The following is an 11,085-nucleotide window of genomic DNA, read 5'->3' on the forward strand; positions in this document are numbered from 1 at the left end:
CCCTGCGCCCGCCGTGCTCGCTTACTGAGCAGTGCACCGCTCCGTGGGTTCCACTAGGACTAGGGGGAAGGAAAAGTACAGCTTCCTGCCAGGAAAGGAAATAAAACACTTCTTTTAAAAAAAAAAAAAAAAAAAATACACTTGCATCTGAGTATTTGGTTTAAATCTTTTTATCAGCACACGAGATCAGAAAGCCAAGCAACTGTTTTGACCAAAGAGCATTTACGGGTTAGAAACCTGAGCCATCTTTCACAGGATGTCCTTTAGACAGTACCAGAGTTCAGGCTGAGAACACTTGTCTGGTCCTAGATAATTTTAGACCTCAGAAATAATTGCAAACCTCAGTGCCCTACATGCTAACTTTCAAGATCAATAGATAAATAACTTCTGGAATTCCCAATGAACAACAAAGTTGTAATTTTCTGCAATATTTTAGGTCCAAGTATGATAGAATCAGAGGAAAGACAGACTTAAGAAATGCTTACCAAAGCTAAAAAAAAAACCAAATATGAGGATGCTTTGTTTCTAAGTAAACAAGTTATTAAGAATCCTCCATCCCAATATTTCAGTGTAATTTGTAATTAGGGATATTAAAAACATTATTTTAATCCAAGACAGAATTTAGAAAAAGGAAACCATTTCCACAAGAAACAAACAAGTTCATTCGATTTTTTTTTCCCCCCCAATTTCAGAACAGATGTTACTACAAGTGATTGACCAACTAAGATATTTTTGCCTACTTCACACTCTCCCCCCTTGCAGTTCCCCAAAAGTCATATACACCCATTTCTTTGAGAATAAAAGAGCTCCAAAAAATATTTAGGGTTCCCTCTCCCAGTTTCTCAGGCTGACTGAAGGTTTGGCTCACTGGAACAAAATGGAAACGCAGGAATGGCATTCTTGTTAGGTTTATGATGATATGGAGCAAGAATCATGAAAGACAGAAAATAATGGTTAGTTATACATATTAAGAATTTTAAAATATAGACTGTTTGCTAAAAAAGGAGTTCTGCTTCTCAACAAGGGCTTGCATAAGAACTCTGCTTGTGGGTTTTATTATTAGACAAGAAATGGTGGGGAAAAAGGGAACTAAAGGTTTTATTATCATGATCAGCAGAAAAAACCGCTCTCCTACGATATTAGACGAGACATAGTGGAAAAAAGGGGAACTAAAACATATTCAGACTGTAAGAATACCGCAAACTTGCAAGACCATCACATTTTGAGAAAGGGGTGAAAAGTACATTGTGAAGAAGACCTACGGCCTTCCTCCCAGAGACCACCGCCCACAATAGGAAGACCCCTGCCCAGTTTCTGGAGAGGATCTGCGCAAGCGCGAAGGATTGATAAACTAATTAACATGCATTAACATACGATGCGAGAGTAGGCAGGGTTAGGTAATGAATATGTATAGGCATCACATGAATATTTATTGTTTCACTGTGTAAATATGGGATGGCTTACTTCCTCACGCATGCACGTTTGTGGTGGAGCGATCCCCCATGCGTCTGCGTGCAATAAACATACCTACTTTTTAACTTTCGAGTTATAGAGTCTGTTTCCGTACGTCAATGACTTCAAGACACACAGCAGGTTACAGAAAAATCAAAACATACTCACTCTTTCTGTAAACAAAACTACAACGCATTTTGTGGATCTGTACCTCATTAGTCTTGCCTTAGTTTCCAGACAGTAGTGCCAAGACTTAAGAGCTATGGACTTCCACGCTTCTCCTGCCTGCCTGGTGTTCTGGTGGGATGCATGCCACAGCAGGGAGGTAACACATGGGTCTAAGGTTGTGCTTTGGCCTCTCATCATCTCCTGTAAGAAAGGTAAGACTTGAATAATTTAGCACCTCTGTGTTGGATACAAGTGTAACGCCTCTTCTGAGAGGGAGAATAAGCCTTTTACATAGTTATAATACCCAGACTAGTATCTGGAGCTCAGCTAACATAGAAAAACCTCTTTCTACAATAACTTAACATGCTTTGGAGGCCTGCATGTGGGATACTCTTTAAGAGAAAATGACACATGCACAACTATAGCCGCCTCCTTATTCACCCCGTTCTTTCACACACACTTGAGTACCATTTTAAGTGTATTCTATGCTATCTATGCAAACAGATGGTAACATACAAGAACTGTGATACAATTTTCTTTATTAAAAATAATTTACAGCATTGGTAACATTTTATGCACAATTGTCATTGATTGAACATGAGATCTATACAATGCTTACTGAAAACTTACACTGCTCTGTTGGCTTTAAACAGCAGACATAGATTTGCAGTTGCTTAAATATTATTAATATATATGTAGTTTCATGTCTTCATACTTAGGTGTAAACTGTATAAACACCAACACTATCTCAAAGCTTTGTAGTTTGGGAGGGAGAGAAAGAGGGGCTTAAAGAGAAAACACTTAGAAAAATCGGAATAGATTCTTCCCCCAAATCAAAACAGAGAGAGAAGTCTAGAGGTTAAATACATCTAACACAGAGTCACTTCTTCAAAAAAGTACATTTCCTCTTATGCTTTAAGACACTATAAAGAGGTCTAGTTGAACAATGTTTGTGTGTGATCACAGCAATCCTCTGACTGTACCGTATCTGCCACTGCCAGGCAACAGGTATCACTCTTGCCCACCTAAAGCTCCCAAGATCCTAGCAGTGTGTCCAAAGTTACACGTCTTCCCTTTGCCACGGGGCTGTGAAACTGGACTTTACAATGTTTGGTGCTGCCTGAGGAAGAGGGGACAGGCACATTACCACGGGTTATCAGGCAAGCATTCCCTTCAGTGGCAGTCCACTACCCCATGAGAAGCAGGAGCCACGTACATGAGCAATGTTGTTCCTGCAGGACCCACTGCGCTTCAGGCATACAGATCCCACAAGTCAGAATCCGACCGCACTGCTCACAGAGATGCTATCGACTTGGGCATGTCTAGGGCTGGACCCACTGCAGCAACAGCAGGAACATCAAGCTGAAGAGCAACTGTGCCCAAGCCCAGCTCAAAAAGCTGTCCTTCATTGATCTGAAGACATACGAGTGCAGCAGAATTAAAGTAGTTGCTATAGTAATGAATCTTAAAAAAAGATGACTAGCTTTATTGATGACAACTTGCAAATAAGTCACATCCCTTGAAATTGCACTTCACAGTACTGGTTTACCTTGACACGGCTTGGCTCACTGTCTCCTTCTGAAGCAAGGAGTGTGTTACTACACTAGAGAGGGAGGAAGGCTGCCTTCTGTCCAAGCATTAGCAGTTACACAAGTTTTAAACAGGGTCATGGTTGTGGTTTTATTTATCATTTGCATGATGCATCCTTATATGCCAGCACTAAATTCCTATTTGCTCCCCAACAATGAACATGCACTTTCTTGAGCTAAATCAAGAATATATTTTTGAGCTGGGGGGAAAAAATAGTATTAGACACTGTTGTACAAGAAATAACTGCTCAAAACCTCTGAATAAAGTTAGCAAAAGAGTACCACAAACAAACGCATTCACTGTTCAGTTGAATATGGCATTCAAAAAGGGATTGATTTATCACCCATACCAGTGGTAGGAGACACTGGAATGTTTTTTATCTTAACTGAAAGAAAACCACAGCAAAACTAGTGAAATACAAAACCATATTATACACAATTTCAGGCTTTAGGGAACTTTATCCAATAAAATAAAAAAGGTGTATCAAAGTTATGCCAGCAAAGTCAAATTAATTTTACAAAAAAATATATTGTAATGCTATTATTACACTAGGGTGGGTTTTTTTTAAGGAATGTCAGAAACATACTATTTAAAGATTTGAATCGTGCATTTGTTAGTTTGCAAGTCAACTAGCTTAGTGTCTGCTTATAAATTGAAAGCACATATAGCAAAGATAATATAATTCTCTTGAAAGTTTTGATATTTAAGATAATGGCTACCAAGAGGGGAAAAAAAATCTTAAAGCAAAATCCTGACAACTTATAGGCAAGTTATTGCAGTTTTTTTCTCCAAAAGAAATTAATCTCTGTGTAACCTGTAAGTGGTATAACACAGCTTTTCATAATTAAGAGCACAGAAGTACCATCTTGAAAGTACAGTGCTTGGCTAAGTGGTAAAATAAGCACTTCTGCAGAAACCGTGCATCCTCTGTTAGTATGAAATACAGAACAGGGTTTTACTGTCAACATGCTGACAAATTTCTAGGAGTTGCAATGGTGCAAGAGCCAAACTTTTTCAGTACTCTAGGACCTTCAGTAGGGAAACATGATGCTTGTTTGCGAGAGGTGTAATCTAACAGCATGTTAGAAAGCATTAAAAGGCAGTGTGGCTACCTCAGCTGTTTTAACATTTGACAAATCATTCTAAGGTATTAAACATAGGTCTTATTTAGAGTCCTAACAAATGTTTTAAAATACTTTTAAAGGTTAAAATACTAAAGGGAGGTATTTTGTCTAATGATGCAGACAGTACAGTAAGAACTGATGTCATAAATGACAAACTGCATCCCTTGAAGTAGACATGACAATTTTCAATCGAAGGACACTGCAGCTTGCCAAAAAGCTGGCTGCTACACTTAACCTGCATGAACAAAATAATTGAGAGCATTTTTTTTTTTTTAAATGCAGAGCTGTTTCCTTCTAAGCACACAGTATTTCATAGCATGAACAGTTTTAATATTTCATCTGGATACAGATTTATCCCATAATAAAGGAAGAAAGTCATGACACAGGATACCATGGACCTCATGTGGACTGCTTTTTGTTCAACCCATAACCTAAAAAGAAAAATTAAAAACTGAATATCTGTTTTAAGGCCTGGATGAAAAAAAAAAAAAAGAAAGAAAGAAAGTTTGACCTTCAATATTCCATAACATCTGCTATTCTTAAACCAACAAACAGCAGTACACAGATTTATAGGTGCAAAAACTAAGTGGAGACAACTGCAAAAAAATCTTCTTACATAATAATCTTCAGCACAATCAGTTGCAGATTTCGCATAGTTTATTTACAAAATGGTCTGATAAAACATCCTCTCTGTACTTACAGGTCTTTGCCACAATACACATGTTGATTTTAGCAATGTTTAATAGCACCATTAGAATATTATTTAAAATCAGGAAGGATCTTGTTGCAGTTACAATGACTCACAATCTTTTACATCCATGGACGAAGTAACTTTGAGCACACTAGGACTGTTTGCAGTTCCACAGTACAGATTCCTGGGTTCACACAAGGCATTTTCAGAATTACCAGTTATGCAAGGTACCCATAGTCAGTAGCAACTATAAGAATCTTCGAGCCACAAAGTTTAGACTTCCACCATATTTGTATAAAGTTATCTCCATATCGTTTTCAAACAAGGCAGTCACGCTGAATACTTTCCCCGTGCTCGTCTTTGAAAGAAAAGCAAAAGAAGAGAGACCAATTAAGGAGTTTCATTTTCACTTCCCCCTGCTTATTCCCAGTTAACACTCTGTCACCCCAAATTTGGTTGAACACAAGCAAATTCAACTTGCTCCTCTGCCACTGCAGGTGTAGGAGACACTGCTGGGTACAGAAGGCTTATTTCATGCACAGTTTAGACCCAGCTGGGAGCATGCCATGTATTTAGTGATAATTAAGAAAAAAGCCACTTCTCTAATATGGCAAAGTGCGTTATTGTGGGCATATAGTTCGTCTACACAGAATGGGAAGCTGAAGCCTCTCTGAATTAGTAGCACCCTTGTCTTTAAAAGCGCCAGAATGAAAGATGACATTCGATTCTACCCTAACATAGTGCCCATGACAGGGCATGAACAATGCCCATAAGAACAATCAGGAATTTCAGGTTACATTAAAAAAATAGCATAGAAAAAAAAAAACACATTTTAAGTACTTTGGGAAACTCCAATAGCCATGACAAACTTCAGGGAAGACTAGAAGCTTACTTTCAAAAAGAATTAAGTTTTGGGTTTTCCCGCTTCCAATCATCAGGATTAACTTTTGTTTCTGTTCTTTCAATTGTCAGTACATTCAACAGAGAAGTCAGAAAAAACACTGCAAAGATACCTTAACATCCAAAGTCATTCTGGGTGACAGTTCTGGAGGAAACAATATAGAAAACTGCTCTCTGCCAGTGAGACCAAAGGTACTTGGATTTTCCCCAGGAAGAAACTGAAGTGGAGCTATGCCAATTCCAATCAACTGGCTCTTATGAACCTTCTCATAGCTTTCAGCCAGGACAGCTTTAACACCCTGCAAAAATACACATGATTTCATATTTCACTATAGCCATCAGAGTGAAAAGCAAAAGTAAGCTTCAAATACCTATTATGTCCAAAACTCTTCAATTGAAACTCAAGAGTAAAGGGGGTGTTTTGTGCAAGTCCTGTAAGGAAGTAGGTAGCATCTTTTAGCTTTACAGCTAAATGAGAGCAATTCAGCCAGAGCAGGCCCATGCAGTATAAAACAGCTTTATGAGTCCATGGCCATGCTGTAGGTGGCAGGCAGAAAATCCCAGACTGAATGTAGTTGCTTCCATTAATCCACATGACTAAATGGCTGGGTCCACATATATTCTGAATATTACTGTAAATTAGTCTCCCATAGCTAGATACTTAACAGAAAATGGAGACCAGAGAGAGGTCAGCACTAGATAAATTCCTAAAAGTCCAGAGTTCTAAGATGGTTAATTTACATAAGGAGGAAATTGAGATTTATCCTGACTAGGGGTTCTCTTCTATGAGGATTCAAGCAAAGAAATTATTGAGAAACCTTGAAAAACAAAACGTGGTATTATATTCACATTTGAGGACAGTTTCTAAAAACGTTCATGCACAAAAATAAATTTTTTCAATTATTTCCAGAAAAACAAACCAGCCAACCAAACCAGAAACCCCAAAACCAAACAAACCAGCAGTACCAGTAGAAAAGGCCCTTTTGCAGCCCAGTCTCTTGAGCTACCCAGTCCATACTTCTTTCCTGCTAGAATAATTACAGGAAATTCTGGTACAGCTCTGCTGCTTCAAACACATCTAGCTATGGAACAAAAGTGAAATTGCTTGAGTGAGCTGTAAATTCACGTCTCAGTTTCAGAGTAGCTATGCAAACAAGCAGTTTTTTACCGTTTGTCCTGATGGGAAGTGAACTGTTTTAGGAGCTGGCTTTCCTATGAACTTATTCAGAAGCTTGATGTTTGCAAAGGTACCTCTTGTCATCACAGCATCGTTACCTCTACGAGCTCCATAAGAGTTGAATTCACGAGGTGTAAGTCTAGAATGAGAATATTTAAAAGGGAAGCAGTTATTTTAAAGGTAATCTGGTATAAAATGATATTTTAACATTTAACTATAGCAACAAAGTTTTCAGTGCAAGATGTAACAAAGTATAGAACCAACAAATGTAATGATTATAAATCCTGAACAAAATAAGTAAATCATCATCACTAGATTGTTCACAAGGAAAGCAGTAATTTGAAACTCATTTTTTTATGACTTCGTTATCATGTTTGCTATGAGCAGCAAGGTACTTAGAGAAGCATTATGGGGAGACTGTTCTAGGAAACAACCCTGTTTACTAATCCTCTTGCCTCTACCAGCATATTTATCAACAAGTGTTGTACCAAAATGAAAGCTTTACTCAGAAATCAGACAACCCTCCTGGGATTAAAGGCCCATTAATGTTTTATTTCTCATAACACTACTCATTCAGACTGAACACAACAGTTGAGAAAAGTACACACCACAGACTATTACCTGGTCAGGCTTCAATGACACTGTAGTAATCACACACACCTCTGCAATACAACAATATTCCAAAACATTCAGCAGAGGTGTGACACTGAATAGCTCGGCACCAGGTTGTGTTCTGTGTCTTTTCAGAACTTCAGGGGAGGTGAAAGGCACCCCCTGCTGCTGAAAGATGCTCACTGATGCAGAGGTAAGTAACAGCACCAATCACACTCATTTATAAACCTGGGCTTAATTTTTTTTTCAACTCTATATGTTTCTAGAGCTTCTGATGTGTTCTGCGCGTCTGACCGTTCTTGAGGCAAAGACAGTAGCAGTGACTAACCTCACCTTAGCAGAAGATCACGTCACCCAATTAGTAAAGTTTTGCTTTGGCATGCATTTGGCAGCAGACATTACTGTAACAGCAGCTACGACAATGAGTTCTTTAAGAGTGTGTACCTCAGCTGTTTGTTGTAACCTTAGACAGAGACAGCAAGAAAGGGTATTACTGGCATCAGACGACAAGTAATTACTTAAATGCCAGTAACAATGACTGTTCTGCTTATCCACACATCATCTCCACTGGATGCAGACAGGCATTTATAAAGAAAGCAATAGTGCTGATCAATTATTTGGTGTGTGCAGTCATATAATCATACAATTATAAAATGGTTTGGTCTGGAAGGGACTAGAGCTGTTTCCTATGAAAAGTCCTTACCCTTTGTTGGTCAGATACTTGGCAGCAGCACTACTCCTTGCAATGCTTCCAGCAGGGGATATGTGATCTGTAGTTACAGAATCACCCAAATAGAGCAAGACGTGCGCATTTTCAATCGGTTGTGGTGAAACTGGTTCTTTGGCCTGAAAGAGAAGGGTCAGGGTGGGGAAAGAAATAACAAAAAAAGAAACATTCTTCTTCCAAGATCCTTAGAGACAAAAAAGATCTGCAGCACATGAAGGCACACTGATGTCCAGGTTCCACTCATTCCAGAGAGACTAATAGTATTGAAAAGACTGAGAAATTAGTGATAAACTGCTACTTAAATATCAAAAGCTTTACTGGAATAATTATTCCTTTACTTAAATGCAATGCATATTAGTCTGGCAGACAGATCCATGTACTTACAAGTTTATCAAAAAAGGAAGGACATCTGATATAAGTAGATTTTAAATCCCAGGGAAATAAAGTTGACTCAGGTGCTTCCAGTAAATTCCATCGTTTGTTTCCTTTCTACAGAATAAGAAAATTAACCAACAATAGCAAAGAAAGGCAGTTAGCATCTTTTTACATTCTGAAACTAAGGACTTACTAGTAATTTTCTTTTTAATTTCTATTACATATTACAAGTTACCTCACTGAATATTACTTAAGAACCACTACCTAATACATGTATTCACCTCAGTTAAGCCCTCCTTTACAGTAATAAAAAACTGGCAAGCCAACCATTTTCAGCTAGAAGACATTATGAAGCTACACCGAAGTGCAATCTTTAACTTATGTAAAACATAAGACCATTCTTGCCTCCATTTTTTCTTTCAATTCCTTAAACATGGATGATATCACACACTCTTCCTCCACAGTGTGAAGTTCTTTTCGGGTTGGCCAAATATCTCGCAAGTAAATACTTTTGCCATTGAAGCCAGTACCTGAGTAAGATTTTAAACAAATTAGTAAAAAATAAAATATTAGACTTTATATTAGAATATAAGTACCTATATATTTAGGTCTTCAGAGATGGTACCAGATATGCAAAGAATTTCATCAGTTAAATAGATGCTTTACTTTAGCTACCAGCAACACCAAATATGACTGTGTTTCCTCCTCAAATATACCGGTTTTGTATGTTGAAAGGCGTGTGAAGAAACCTCTTCAACATATGCATTAGATGCAGAAATAGAAGATGTAAGGAAGCACTTACCCAAAGGCTCAGTTTCAAAGTCTATTCTAACAGTGCCTGCAATAGCATAAGCAACTACTAACGGTGGAGAAGCAAGGTAGTTGGCGCGGACACAGTCACAGAGACGTCCTTCAAAGTTCTTTGTTCCAGACAATACTCCACAGGCAATCAGATCACCCTGAAAGGCAGACCCGCATGATATTTTTCTAGGACTTCGTGCTAGTTTTGTTGATTAAGTTAGATGTGCTTTTAGCATTCCACTTATTTCCTCTAACTCTTCAATTTAAAGGCGTTTTGCCGTCTCCCACTACCCTCCCTCTTTCTCCTCCTTCTCACTCTTGACCCCTGATGTTTTCCCCAGTCACTTCACTGAGCTCCTCTCTCACCTTCTATTTTTTACATTTTTCTTCTGCCTCACAGAAGAAAAAAGCTGCAGCTGTTTAGACACTGCGCATTGCACATGATTAGATCCTATGTATTCATCTTACTATTCATATCTGTATGCTACAAATACTATTTATTATGTTTTTTCCACATCGCAATGACGTACTTTGGCCTCCCTCTGACATGCAGACATGCAAAAGGGTCACGCAAATCCAAAGCAACAATAAAGTATATTCTGCATGGGTTACTGTATTTCTTGATCACTTAACTCAGTGAGAATTACATTTCTGTATTCAACAAGCCTCAGAGCTTTACCTGTTTTATTGCATTCCTGATGGCTTCTGGCAAGGGGGCAGTGTTTCCAACACAAGTTGAACACCCATAACCAACAACCTCAAACCTACATTGAGAAAAAAAAAAAAAAAACACACAACAAACAACACATTAAATGATTACAAGCAATTTAATACCAAACTAGCTTTTACTTTCATGAGCAATCACTCGGGAGACTTTTTTTTCTTTTTGACAGTTAGACTTTTTAGGAAGTGAACACCAGACACTACATGTCACTGATGCAAGCAGGAAGATACCAGATAACATTTTTTGTAATCACTCAAGATAAGTCAAAGTATCTCAAGATGTCATCAGTTTCCTAGGCAATGGCAAAGCAAAGGCAGTAGTGTTCCTCACAGAGCACAGCTGGGCTCTGCTACAGAGTTATGAACATAATCTGTTATTGCTACAGAGCAACCAAAACCATGCTAAACAACCCACAATAGCAGCAATGTTAAGAAAATACTAATACAGACTGTCCCAATAAATTTACATGCAGCTTCCACTTTTAAAATATATCAAGAAGCGCATCCTGTCCTGTAAGACACTTAAGTAGACTGCTACGGATAAAAAAAAGAGCTCAGATGAGGTAGAGATCTGCATATAGTAAATTGTAAGGTGGGAATACAGTGGAATAAAATGCCTTTAAGTCAGCAAGCAGTTAAAACGACAACCTATTAAGTCAAGGATTAGCCACCCCCAAATGAACAGCAGCCACATTTATTAACCTTTATAGAACCCCTGCTCACTATTTTCCTACAACAACAAATG

At 38.2% G+C, this 11,085-nt stretch overlaps 1 protein-coding gene across 1 annotated transcript in view; it reads right to left on the reverse strand.

The window, feature by feature from the left end:
- Positions 1–4,973: 4,973 nt before the first annotated feature.
- The window catches only part of IREB2 (iron-responsive element binding protein 2), a 22,546-nt gene continuing 16,434 nt past the window's right edge, over positions 4,974–11,085 (reverse strand). The window contains 10 exon segments of the mRNA XM_008944009.1: positions 4,974–5,383; positions 6,039–6,224; positions 6,892–6,974; positions 6,977–7,007; positions 7,094–7,241; positions 8,418–8,560; positions 8,826–8,930; positions 9,222–9,346; positions 9,619–9,775; positions 10,297–10,381. Of these exon segments, the coding sequence (XP_008942257.1) occupies positions 5,273–5,383; positions 6,039–6,224; positions 6,892–6,974; positions 6,977–7,007; positions 7,094–7,241; positions 8,418–8,560; positions 8,826–8,930; positions 9,222–9,346; positions 9,619–9,775; positions 10,297–10,381 (1,174 nt within the window). The 3' untranslated portion in view covers positions 4,974–5,272.

The sequence above is a fragment of the Merops nubicus genome, unplaced genomic scaffold (genome assembly GCF_000691845.1).
Source record: "Merops nubicus isolate BGI_N331 unplaced genomic scaffold, ASM69184v1 scaffold29587, whole genome shotgun sequence".
In the NCBI taxonomy this organism is placed as follows: domain Eukaryota; kingdom Metazoa; phylum Chordata; class Aves; order Coraciiformes; family Meropidae; genus Merops; species Merops nubicus.